This window comes from Salmo salar, chromosome 06 (genome assembly GCF_965601325.2).
Source record: "Salmo salar chromosome 06, fSalSal1, whole genome shotgun sequence".
Taxonomy (NCBI): domain Eukaryota; kingdom Metazoa; phylum Chordata; class Actinopteri; order Salmoniformes; family Salmonidae; genus Salmo; species Salmo salar.
The window spans coordinates 76,441,974-76,455,731 of NC_138296.1; the positions used below are offsets into that span (position 1 = coordinate 76,441,974).

The window sequence follows — 13,758 nt, forward strand, 5'->3', positions numbered from 1 at the left end:
GTTGGCTGCTTTTCCTTCACTCTGCGGTACAATTCATTCAAAACCATCTCAATTGGGTCGAGGTCGGGTGATTGTGGAGGCAAGGTCATTTGATGCAGCACTCCATCACTCTCTTTCTTGGTCAAATAGCCCTTACACAGCCTGGAGGTGTGTTTTGGGTGATTGTCCTGTTGAAAAACAAATGATAGTCCCACTAAGCACAAACCAAATGGGATGGCGTATCGCTGCAGAATGCTGTGGTAGACATGCTGGTTAAGTTAGCATTGAATCATAAATAAATTACTGACAGTGTCACCAGCAAAGTACCATCACATCTCCAGCTCCATCCTTCACGGTAGGAACCACACTTGTATACTCCTCACCGATGTCCAGTCTCTAGACACCAAGGTGGAAGAAATTAGGGCAAGGGTTGCCTTCCAGAGAGACATCAGAGATTGTAACATTCTCTGTTTCACGGAAACATGGCTCTCTCCGGATATGTTGTCTGAGTCGGTATAGCCACCGGGTTTGTGTCACACCGACAGAAATAAACATCTCTCTGGGAAGAAGAATGGCGGGGTGTATGCTTCATGATTAACGACTCATGGTGTAACCATAACATACAAGAACTCAAGTCCTTCTGTTCACCTGACTTAGAATTCCTTACAATCAAATGCCAACCATATTATCTCCCAAGAGAATTCTCGTCATTTATCGTCACAGCTGTGTATATACCTCCTCAGCTACTCTAACTTCTGCGATGCATACAAGGCCCTCCCTCCTACCGGCCTATAGGCAGAAACTCAAACAGGATGTAACCGTGACTGGAACCATTCAACGCTGGTCTGACCAATTGGAATCCATGCTTCAGGACTGGGAAATGTTCCGGGCAGCCTCAGAGAATAACATCGATCTATACGCTGACTCTAAGTGACTTTATAAGGAAGTGCATTGGAGATGTTGTACCCAGTGTTGTGCAACACTGAAAGCGCGAACCACCGTATTTAACCATGGAAAGAGGACTGGGAATATGGCAGTGTAGTTATTAACAGTGTATTTATTCTCTCTGCAAGGCAATCAAACAAGCGAAATTGGAGTTGCAATTCAACGGCTCAGACGAGACGTATGTGGCAGGGTCTACAGGCAATTACGGACTACAAAAAGAAAACTAGCCACGTCACGGACAACGACGAATTGCTTCCAGACAAACTAAACAGCTTCTTTGCCCGCTTTGAGGATAATTTCAGTGCCACCGACACTGCTCGCTAACAAGAACTGTGGGCCCCCCCTCTCCTTCTCTGTAGCCGACGTGAGTAAGACATTTAAACGTGTTAACCCTCACAGGGCTGCTGGCCCAGACCGCATCCCTAGCCGCGTCCTCAGAGCAGGCTGTTGTGTTTACGGACATATTCAATCGCTCCCTATCCCAGTCTGCTATCCCCACATGCTTCAAGATGGCCACCATTGTTCCTCTACCCAAGAAGGCAAAGGTAACTGAAATAAATGACTATCGCCCTGTAGCACTCACTTCTGTCATCATGAAGTGCTTCGAGAGACTTGTCAAGGATCATATCACCTCCACCTTATCTGCCACTCTAGACCCACTTCAGTTTGCATACCGCCCCAACAGGTCCACAGACGACGCAATCGCCATCACACTGCACACATCTGGACAAGAGGACTACTTATGTTAGAATGCTGTTCATTGACTACAGCTCAGCATTCAACACCATAGACCTCATCATTAAGCTGGAGGCCCTGGGTCTCAACCCTGCCCTGTGCAATTGGGTCCTGGACTTTCTGATGGGCCGACTCCAGGGGGTGAAGGTAGGAAACAACATCTCCACTTCGCTGACCCTCAACACTGGGGCCCCACAAGGGTGCATGCTCAGCATATATATATATATGTATATATATGTATATATGTAGTGGATGAGCTCATTTACTTTTACAAGGGCAATATTTTATAGATCTGTTCTATTTCTGTGACTTTGGTTTGCTGGTTTTTGGGTCACAGAGTGCATGTTAGGATGGGGAGAGAGTGTGTGTGTCTATTAGGAGTGTGTGCGTATTGGTGGGACATCTGGTTGTGTTTAGCTGGCTCTCTGGTGGCAGACTGCTGGAGACTAAAGAGAAGCCTGCTCTTCAATTTACTGTTTTTCCCACGGAGAACCTCCAGGCAGTGTTTGTGTGTGTGTGTGTGTTTACACGTGTACTATAGTATGTATGTACCCTAAACGTGTGTGTACACCTGCCTTTTCAAACATCTCATTCCAAAATCATGGGCATTAATATGGAGTTGGTCCCCCCTTTGCTGCTATAACAGCCTCCACTCTTCTGGGAAGGCTTTCCACTAGATGTTGGAACATTTCTGCGGGGACTTGCTTCCATTCAGCCACGAGCATTAGTGAGGTCGGTCACTGATGTTGGGCGATTAGGCCTGGCTCGCAGTAGGCGTTCCAATTCATCCGATAGGTGTTCAATGGGGTTGAGGTCAGGGCTGTGTGCAGGCCAGTCAAGTTCTTCCACGCCAATCTCGACAAATAATTTCTGTATGGACCTTGCTTTTTTACATGGGGGCATTGTCATGCTGAAACAGGACAGGGCCTTCTCCAAACTGTTGCCACAAAGTTGGAAGCACAGAATCGTCTAGAATGTCTTTGTATGCTGTAGCGTTTTAAGATTTCCCTTCACTGGAACTAAGGGGCCTAGCCCGAACCATGGAAAACAGCCCCAGACCATTATTCCTCCTCCACCGAACTTTACAGTTTGCACTATGCATTCAGGCAGGTAGCGTTCTCCTGGCATCTACCGAACGCAGATTTGTTCTTCAGACTGCCAAATGGTGAAGCGTGATTCATCACTCCAGAGAACGTGTTTCCACTGCTCCAGAGTCCAACGGCGGCAAGTTTTACACCTATCGAGCCAACGCTTGGCATTGCGCATGTTGATCTTAAGCTTGTGTGCGGCTGCTCGGCCAGTAAAACCCATTTCATGAAGCTGCCGACGAACAGTTATTGTGCTGACGTTGCTTCCAGAGGCCATTTGGAATTCAGTGAGATGATTTTTACGCACTTCAGCACTCGCCGGTCCCTTTCTGTGAGCTTGTGTGGCTTACCACTTCGCGGCTGAGCCTTTGTTGCCCCTAGACGTTTCCACTTCACAATAACAACACTTCCAGTTGACTAGGGTGGCTCTAGCAGTGCAGAAATGTAATGAACTGACTTGTAGCATAGGTTGCATCCTATGACGGTGCCACGTTGAAAGTCACTGAGCTCTTCAGTAAGGCCATTCTACTACCAATGTTTGGCTATGGAGATTGCATTGCATGGCTGTGTGCTCGGTTTTATACACCTGTCAGCAACGGGTGTTGCTGAAATTGCCGAATCCACAAATTTGAAAGGGTGTCCTCATACATGTGTGTGGGCGCGTGCATGTGAGTTATTTTTGGTATGAATAGAAGGGTGTGGCCTCTGATATATTTCTATAATTGTACCTTTGTGACTGTATGTCACATGCCCGTGTGTGTTGATGGCATCTCTTGTTCTCGAGTGTGTACGGTATATGTGTTTGTAGAGTATGAGTGTTTATGTGCAGAGCCACAGGAACCAGACAGCTCTCCAGTCATCTGTCCTCTGTGTTTATGATGCTGTTTCCTGTGATAACTGTCCACTTCCTGTTTCTGGCCTAACCCAGAGTATTTATGGACACATGATGAACACAATCAGGACCAGGGCTATTATCAGTTACGCAACTCCAGGGTCATGTGAATGATCGACAGTAAGTGGAGGGGGATGACAAAGAAAGGAGGAGATGGAGAGGGATATGAAAGCTAGAGGGCTAGAGACGGAACATGAGAGAGGGAGGTATGGAGAGGTGATAGAAGATATGTAATGGCATAAGTAGTGAGAGACTGTGATCAAGAGTGAAAGAGCGTGAACAGAAGAGACAGAGACATTCAGCGTGATGGAGGTAGAGAAAAATGGATAGGGAGGAGTGCGAGGTTCATTCCAGCTTTGATAAGTCATGCTGCCTCTGATGTCTTTGAAGTGCAGGGAGGCATGAGAGGTGGAAATGGACAAATTAAAGGGGTGGGGATGGGAAAATCAGTCTACAGCATATAGCACTCAACATTGCCTTTAAAGGGTCAATCAGAAGTTTGCTACATACATTTTGGTACTCATAAATGAATGATATGTACCCACTGATTCTTCAAGATATAACTTATAAAGTCCTCATGAGCTTAGTTCAACTGTCGTACCCCATCAGAAACCAAAATATATGCTTGTTTTACTCCAATGTTTGTAAACAAAATAAATGTAAACAAACACTTGTATAGCCTCAAAACATGGTTAAAACTATAAATGTGATATCATGGATGGTCAGTCCTTGCATCCATAGCTGAGAAGTTGAGAACTATGAATTTGAGAGTGGTTACATTTCTCCAGCCCCGTCCCTCAGCTTTTTACCGAAACAGGGGCAGAGAGAACGCTTTGTTACCGTTTCAACTGCTGATTGAAGCTTTAAGACATGGATACTGATAATCAAGGTTCACTTTCATTCTCTGCCTTTTAACTGATGTGAGAGGCCTCCTTATTCTATCCTCAGGAACGCTTGACCACTGACTCACCCAGTGTAACCTCCCCCCTTCCCCTTGACACAAACACTCCATTTACTGGAAACTCACTCTCACTCTTCCCTGTTGGCACACATTTTACAAGGTTCTAAAAATTCTCTAGTCAATAGAGGAATTTAGGTTGGTTCTAGGGAGGATAGTTTATTTCCTCTGCTGCTGCTACTGGTATGAGTGATTTCAGGTACTGATGCCAATGTAACATGAATGTAATTATTTGATCAGGGACTGATGCTAATGTAACAATGTAATTATTTTGTCTTTCTTTCCCAGAGTGAAGAGTTCCACATTTATACTCAGTACTGCACCAACTATCCAAGGTAAGCAACCCCAACTATGACTTCTGAGACAAGATTATTTTATGGTACTTGTGTGGTAAAACCAAAGGCTATTGTCTATATTTGGGTGGACAAAGTTATATTCTACTTGTGGGATAAGTTCAGCAATATTTGACATTGTGCATCACTCTGTCAAGGGTATTATAGTATTATAGTATTCTTTCTAACAAAGTTATCTACATGTAAACCTGTGTACAAAACATTAGGAACACCTTCCTAATATTGAGTTGCACACCCTTTTTCCTTCAGAACAGCCTCAATTCGTCGGGGCATGAACTACAAGGTGTCAAGCGTTCCACAGGGATGCTGGCCCATATTGACAATGCTTCCCACAGTTGTGTCAAGTTGGCTGGATGTCCTTTGGGTTGAGGACCATTCTTGATACACACAGGAAACTGTTGAGCATGAAAAACCCAGCAGTGTTGCAGTTCTTGACTCAAGCCGGTGCGTCAGGCACTCACTTCCATACCCCGTTCAAAGGAACTTAAATATTTTGTCTTGCCCATTCACCCTTTGAATGGCACACATACACAGTCCATGTATTGTCTCAAGGTTTAGAAATCCTTCTTTAACCCATATCCTCCCCTTCATCTACACTGATTGAAGTGAATTTAACAAGTGACATCAATAAGGGATCATAGCTTTTACCTGGATTAACCTGGTCAGTCTTTCATGGAAAGAGCAGGTCTTTATGTTTTGTATACTCCGTGTAGTCTGCCCCACTCATTGTGTGTGAGTGTGTGTCAGAGGATGCTGGTGGTAGGGGCTATAGGAGGACAGGCTAATTTGTAATGGCTGTAATGAAATAAATGGAACTGTATCAAACATATGGAAACCACATTTGACTCCATTCCATTAATTCCATTCCAGCCATTACAATGAGCCTGTCCTCCTATAGCTCTTCCTACCAACCTCCTCTGGTGCGTGTTTGACAGTCTGTGTAGTATGAACATATATAGAAGTATAATCTTCCTCCTTGTGATCTGGATTTGCATACAGGTGAATCTCACGTTCACGTTCTTAATTCTCAAAGTGTCGTATATCTTTGTACTGTCTTTATAAAGCTACAGTAACCCAGCCTCTCTTTCTGGGTAGACCTGATATACATCCCAACCCAACAGGAGTCTGTCTGCCTCACTGCCAGTTAATGCCCCAGGGTCTCTCTCTGGGTAGCCCTGATATACATCCCAACCCAACAGGAGTCTGTCTGCCTCCCTGCCAGTTAATGCCCCAGGGTCTCTCTCTGGGTAGCCCTGATATACATCCCAACCCAACAGGAGTCTGTCTGCCTCACTGCCAGTTAATGCCCCAGGGTCTCTCTCTGGGTAGCCCTGATATACATCCCAACCCAACAGGAGTCTGCCTCACTGCCAGTTAATGCCCCAGGGTCTCTCTCTGGGTAGCCCTGATATACATCCCAACCCAACAGGAGTCTGCCTCACTGCCAGTTAATGCCCCAGGGTCTCTCTCTGGGTAGCCCTGATATACATCCCAACCCAACAGGAGTCTGTCTGCCTCACTGCCAGTTAATGCCCCAGGGTCTCTCTCTGGGTAGCCCTGATATACATCCCAACCCAACAGGAGTCTGCCTCACTGCCAGTTAATGCCCCAGGGTCTCTCTCTGGGTAGCCCTGATATACATCCCAACCCAACAGGAGTCTGCCTCACTGCCAGTTAATGCCCCAGGGTCTCTCTCTGGGTAGCCCTGATATACATCCCAACCCAACAGGAGTCTGTCTGCCTCACTGCCAGTTAATGCCCCAGGGTCTCTCTCTGGGTAGCCCTGATATACATCCCAACCCAACAGGAGTCTGTCTGCCTCACTGCCAGTTAATGCCCCAGGGTCTCTCTCTGGGTAGCCCTGATATACATCCCAACCCAACAGGAGTCTGTCTGCCTCACTGCCAGTTAATGCCCCAGGGTCTCTCTCTGGGTAGCCCTGATATACATCCCAACCCAACAGGAGTCTGTCTGCCTCCCTCTCCATTTAGTTCTTTATTTGAAAGGGAGCCTGTTGACAGAGTTACAGCCACTATTCTGACAGATGGGTATTATTATTATGGCTTTAATGTTTTATTTCACCTTGTGTGAACGACGTCTTGTCATAGGAAAGGTGTGTCTTGGGGCCGAAAATGTGAGACAATTCTTCACAATGAAGCCTAATGAGAAGTGCGTTTCACAATGGTTGTGACACATTACAAGCCGTACACCATTGTCTGCGACATGTCTGAAGTGTTGTTTTAGCATTGTGATGACACACACTTTACATGCTACTACTGACAAGTGATTATTTAAGGAGTTAAATATAGTGTGTGTGTCCACATTCCAGTGCAGCTCCACACAGGCCTCACATTGTTATCTCTGACAAACCCAACCTGAGAGCTCAGAATGACTGAGATACATCTACAGCCTCGGTTCCTACTGTAATTGTGTGTGAGGGGGTGGTTGACACACACACACGCGTACATACAGTGCATTCGGAAAGCATTCAGACCCCTTGACTTTTTTTTCTCCCTGATTTCATGGTATCCAATTGGTAGTTACAGTCCTGTCTTATCGCTGCAACTCCCATATGGACTCGGGAGAGACGAAGGTCGAGTCGTGCGTCCTCCGAAACACAACCCAACCAAGCCGCAATGCTTCTTGACACAATGCCCACTTAACTTGGAAGCCAGCCGCACCAATGTGTCGGAGGAAACACCGTGCACCTGGTAACCGTGTCAGCGTGCATTGTGCCTGGCCCGCCACAGGAGTCGCTGGTGCCACAAGGACATCGCTGCCAAACCCTCCCCTAACCCGGACTACGCTGGGCCAATTGTGAGCCGCCCCATTGGTCTCCCGGTCACGGCCAGCTGCGACAGAGCCTGGACTCGAACCCAGAATCTCTAGTGGCACAGCCTTAGACCACTGCGCCACTTGGGAGGCCCTAGACCCCTTGACTTTTCCCACATTGTGTTACGTTACAGCCTTATTCTAAAATGGATGAAATCGTTTTTTCCCCCTCATCAATCTACACACAATACCCCATAAAAGTATTTTTTAGTTTTTTTTTTGCAAATTTATGAAAGAAAAAAAACACATTTACGTAAGTATTCATACCCTTTACTCAGTTCTTTGTTGAAGCACATTTGGCAGCGATTACAGCCTCGAGTCTTCTTGGGTATGGCGCTACAAGCTTGGCACACCTGTATTTGGAGAGTTTATCCCATTCTTCTCTGCAGATCCTCTCAAGCTCTGTCAGGTTGGATGGGGAGTGTCTCTGCACAGCTATTGTCAGGTCTCCCCAGAGATGTTCGATCATGTTCAGGTCTGTGCTCTGGCTGGGCCACTCAAGGACATTGAGACTTGTCCTGAAGCCACTCCTGTGTGGTCTTGGCTGTGTGCTTAGGTGTATTGTCCTGTTGGAAGGTGAACCTTCGGCCCAATCGGAGGTCCGGAGCGCTCTGGAGCAGGTTTTCATCAATGATCTCTCTGTACATCATTCATCTTTCCCTCGATCCTGACAAGTCTTCCAGTCACTGCCGCTGAAAAACATCCCCACACGATGATGCTGCCACCACCATGCTTCGCCGTAGGGATGGTGCCAGGTTTCAATATTGGTTTCATCAGACCAGAGAATCTTGTTTCTCATGGTCTGAGAGTCCTTTAGGTGCCTTTTGACAAACTCCAAGCGGGCTGTCATGTGCCTTTTTACTGAGGAGTGGCTTCCATCTGGCCACTCTACCATAACGGCCTGATTGGTGGAGTGCTGCAGAGATGGTTGTCCTTTTGGAAGGTTCTCCCATCGCCACACAGGAGCTCTGGAGCTCTGTCAGAGTGATCATCGGGTTCTTGGTCACCTACCTGACCAAGGCCCTTCTCCCCCGATTGCTCAGTTTGGCCGGCTCTAGGAAGAGTCTTGGTTTTTCCAAACGTCTTCCATTTAAGAATGATTAAGGCCACTGTCTTCTTGGGGACCTTCAATGCTGCAGAGGTTTTTTAGCAACCTTCCCCAGATCTGTGTCTCGACACAATCCATCTACTTACAAACACTCTGCCCTTACATGGGCCTTTACATGACCTTGCACTGTTCCCTTAGACAGGACTGTGTGTGTGGGATCTGTCATTCTGTATTTTAATTGGGCTACAATATCTGTCATTTTTTCCTAGGATTAATATCAGATTTTCTTTTTCCTTCTCTCCCTCCATCTCTCTCTCTGCAGGTCAGTGGCTGTGTTGACTGAGTGTATGAGAAATAAGGCGTTGGCTAAGTTTTTCCGGGAGCGTCAGGAATCTCTGAGACACTCCCTGCCTCTGGGCTCCTACCTGCTCAAGCCAGTGCAGAGGATCCTCAAGTACCACCTACTGCTGCACGTCAGTAATACGCGTGCTCACACACACACACACACACACACACACACACAGAGACATCACACTAGCAAAACCCCACATAAGCCTAACACTCAGACCACGAAGAACTGTGTGTACTGTAATATACTGTATGTGAAGTTAGCCACCAGTCTATTTTTGAACAAGCTAACCCTACTGCCAAGAAATACTGGGCCAACATAGCTGGCTACTGCAGAAACAGATGGTACCCAGTCTAACGTACAGCTATCCATGTACATGACCCACTCTAACACTGGGTGTATTTTCTGTCCCCTGTAGGAGATAGCCAACCACCTGGAGAAGGACACGGAGACATATGAGGTGGTGCAGGAGGCCATAGACACCATGCAGAGAGTGGCCTGGCACATCAATGACATGAAGAGGAAACACGAACACGCCGTCAGGCTGCAGGTAAGACTACACTTACAAATTAACATGCTCACGCACATATACACATGCACATAGGCACACATGCTCACATACCTGCATATGGATTTTTACTATAGTCTGGTCATGGCAATAGACTTATGTAGAGCAGGTACAAAAACACACACACACACACACACACCTGTCATGTTACAAGTTGGCATACACACACACACACACACACACACACACACACACACCTGTCATGTTATAAGTTGGTCAACACACACATTTATTCTGCTCCAACAAAGTACATTTGGAATAGTCTGCATCTCAGTGGTTTGAATTAGACTGTGACATTAGTGGCTGTCCACATATCCTCCCATTGTTTCCCTAGCTTTCACCAGTCTAGGCTGCTTCCCAAATGGCATGCTATTCTCTACATAGTGCACTACTTTTTATTAAAGCCCTATGGGCCCTGGTCAAAAGTAGTGCACTATATAGGGAATAGTGTTCCATTTGGGATGTAGACTCTGTCTGTCTCCGCTAGGTTATGCAAGACATTGTTTTCCAGGGCTAATGATGGCCTTGCATAACACAGCCGGCAGATAAAAGAGAAAGTAGCTTTATTCAGTGGGGAGGAGGATGATCAGATGAGTGAAGGAATGTGTGTGGAAGTATTTACTTAGGATCTGAGGAAGAGTGCTTAGCTGACCTCTTGCCCCTGTCCTCCTCCCACTCACCCACTCACTCACTCACTCCTCTCACTCACTCACTCCTCTCACTCACTCACTCCTCTCACTCACTCACTCCTCTCACTCACTCACTCACTCACTCACTCACTCACTCCTCTCACTCACTCACTCCTCTCACTCCACTCACTCCTCTCACTCCTCTCACTCACTCTCACTCCTCTCCCTCCTCTCACTCCTCTCACTCCTCTCACTCACTCTCCCTCCTCTCCCTCCTCTCACTCCGCTCACTCCACTCACTCACTCACTCACTCACTCACTCACTCTCTCACTCACTCACTCTCTCACTCCCTCACTCCTCTCACTCACTCACTCCTCTCACTCCTCTCACTCACTCTCCCTCCTCTCACTCACTCTCCCTCCTCTCACTCACTCTCTCCCTCCCCTCTTCCTCCTCCTTCTCTTCCCTCCTGCTCTCTCAGGAGATCCAGAGTCTGCTGACCAACTGGAAGGGGCCTGATCTGATTGGCTACGGGGAGCTGGTTCTGGAGGGGACATTCCGTCTGCAGCGGGCCAAGAACGAGCGCACACTCTTTCTGTTCGACAAACTGCTGCTGGTCACCAAGAAACGCGAGGAGGCCTTCACCTACAAAGCCCACATACTGGTCAGTCACAACACTAATGCTAAAATATTTGACAGAAAATACCTCCCAAAACTTCCTAAGGTGTAGCAGTCTTTATACTTGTAACCCAAAGTGAGACTAACCATAGTACTAACCATGTCTCCGTCATTATAGTGTTGTAACCTGATGTTGGTGGAAATCATTCCAAAGGAGCCACTCAGCTTCAGTGTGTTCCACTACAAGAACCCCAAACTACAGCACACCGTACTGGTAAAGTAAAACTACACCCCACAAACCAAAATTACAGCATATTCAACAGTTGATTTTACAGCATAGAGTAAAAGTAGCCTGTGCTATCCCACCTGTGCTTTGCCAAGCCCACCACTCCTACGTGCCCAGACATGTTGAATTGTTAATGGTGAATGAGAAGGGCTTGTTGTTTCTCAACATAAGTGTTTTGGAAGGGACTTCAAACACCACCATAATCTGTTTTATGTAACAACACATAAAAGAGTGGAAGGGCATATCCCATTGTTGTTATGGGTTTATCATAGTCATCATATACTTCGTTTCAAGCTAGAATCCTTAATTGAAACACTTTCTCCCCGCTCCTGTTTTGCTAAAAAGCTAAGGGATGGGCCTGGAGAAATTGAACCACTCTCAAATTCATAGACAGAGCTATGGATGTAAGGACTGACCATCCATTATATCAAATGAATAGTTTTAACCATGTTTGGAGGCTATACAGTGTTTTGTTTACATTTGTTGTTTACAAACATTGGAGTAAAACAAGCTTATATTTTGTGTTCTAATGGGGTCCGACTGTTGAACTAAGCTTGTGAGGCATTTAGAAGTTATATTCTTCAAGAATCAATGGGTATATATCATTCATTTATAAGTACCAAAATGAATGTAGCAACTAAGGATTCAAAATATAAAGTCTAGTTTAATGTCTCTCTCCTTGTATCCTCTCTGTTGTGCTCTGTTCCACCCCCAGGCCAAGTCTCAGCAGGACAAACGCATGTGGATCCTACACCTGAAGAGACTCATACTTGAAAACCACCCGGCTAAAATCCCAGCCAAGGTGAGACACGGAGCAAGCAATGTGTGTCCTCGCTAATGACATTAACACAACCTTGAGTGGGAGGAGGTGGAATGGTCTCACTCTCCCTCTTTCATTTTCGATCACCCCTCTCGCTTGGTCTTCCTCTCCTCCTTTCTCTCTTTCACTTTCTCTCTCTCTCCATTTTTCTCTCTCTATCTTTCTTCTCTCCACCTCTCCTTGGCTCTGGTTCAAATGGAAAATTATGCTTTTGTCTGGGGGAATCCTTGAGAGGGTTCATAGTAATTACAAGAAAGGGATCTCTCGTTAAACTTGATGCTTGTAAAGTTGTCCGGTTCTGTTGGAAAAGACTACTGTCTGGCGCCATCTAGTGTCTGGTAGCCCCATATCTTCAACTGGATTCTGTAGTATGGCGCTCACTTTAGTGTTTTTTTATCTGTTTTTTAGGCCAAGCAGGCCATTTTGGAGATGGATGTTATGCGTAAGTATCCATTTGATATTGGTTGAAGCCTCTTGTGACGATTGTCAGATCATTAAGTTTGTTGGAGTTTATTTGGGTGTTTGATAACATTCCCTCTCTCCTCTGTCCTCTCCAGACCACCCAGGGTTCCACTACAGTCCCGACGGGGACAAGAGGAGTCCCCACACCAAGGAGGGCTCCACCCCTCGACGGGTCCGCAGGAAGTCAGGTGAGAAACAGGAGGGACAGGAACAAGGTACTGTAAATGATCAGTGCTGATGCCAATGGACTGGGCCAGTTTCTCTGACTCTGTGACATGTCCTGTCTGTCTCTCCTCAGAGCCTCTGTCCAAGTTACTGAAGAACGCTAAACATGGTGTCAAGGAAGATGGCTCAAAGGTCAGATTAAACCCACATTAGTCATTTATGGATGGTGACACAATGCTACAGTTACACAAAGAAACAGTGTTATATCCATATAGATCCTCTTAAGTGAATAGAGGGGCTATGTCATGAACAATCAAAAGTTCCAGAATGGTATGATAATGGGTGCCGTTGTGGTCAAGGAGAAATCGCTGTCTTAACATGCTGTCTAGACAGGGCACACACATGCGCCCTCGCAAGCATATTGAGTAACATTTTCAGATAGTTTAGGTGTTATTTTCAACGGTTGCTACACTCCTCAATCAAGCACACATTTAACATTCTCTGGCTTATCACCCTCTCTCTGTAGCGGACGAGTCTGGGTGCCACCCTGCTCTCCCCCGTGTCCCAGCTGGCTCTGGGCACTATTGGTCGCAGCCGCAGCCTGGTCAACCAATCACAGGAGTCCCTGGACCCTGGCGACCATTTTGACCATAGCGACAGGGAGGACGGGGAGGAGCCACACCAGCAGGATGCCGACGATGAGGATGACAGTGGCCTGGTGAGTCTCTCCTACCTACCCACAATGCATCCGTTTGACCTCTGAACATCTCCTCATTCAAGTTTATCAGATTTGCCTGATTATATTTCGATCCTTAGCCCCTTGCTCTAGCCTTTTTGCAGGTAAGAAGGAATTAGATAGGTAAAGGCATGTTAATTACACAATTTTCTAACTGTGTGCAGGGTGGGGGAAAGAGGCTGCGAGTCCCAGAGAAGTCTAGCAGGAAGAAGTTGAACCAACAGGCGTCTATGGACAGCAGCATCGACCAATGGAAGACCTTCAACATGAGCGCCTCAGACCTACAGGTGACTG

The 13,758-nt window shown here is 46.5% G+C and overlaps 1 protein-coding gene across 3 annotated transcripts in view; it reads left to right on the forward strand.

The window, feature by feature from the left end:
• LOC106607972 (pleckstrin homology domain-containing family G member 1) overlaps nucleotides 1-13,758 on the forward strand; it is a 130,563-nt gene that overhangs the window by 107,983 nt on the left and 8,822 nt on the right. For all 3 annotated transcript variants that reach the window (XM_014205508.3, XM_014205511.3, XM_014205510.3), the window contains exons 5-15: nucleotides 4,886-4,932; nucleotides 9,153-9,303; nucleotides 9,598-9,729; nucleotides 10,859-11,041; nucleotides 11,174-11,269; nucleotides 11,997-12,083; nucleotides 12,510-12,543; nucleotides 12,659-12,751; nucleotides 12,862-12,920; nucleotides 13,255-13,446; nucleotides 13,629-13,751. In XM_014205508.3, the coding sequence (XP_014060983.1) occupies nucleotides 4,886-4,932; nucleotides 9,153-9,303; nucleotides 9,598-9,729; nucleotides 10,859-11,041; nucleotides 11,174-11,269; nucleotides 11,997-12,083; nucleotides 12,510-12,543; nucleotides 12,659-12,751; nucleotides 12,862-12,920; nucleotides 13,255-13,446; nucleotides 13,629-13,751 (1,197 nt within the window). The remainder of the gene's footprint in view (nucleotides 1-4,885; nucleotides 4,933-9,152; nucleotides 9,304-9,597; nucleotides 9,730-10,858; nucleotides 11,042-11,173; nucleotides 11,270-11,996; nucleotides 12,084-12,509; nucleotides 12,544-12,658; nucleotides 12,752-12,861; nucleotides 12,921-13,254; nucleotides 13,447-13,628; nucleotides 13,752-13,758) is intronic.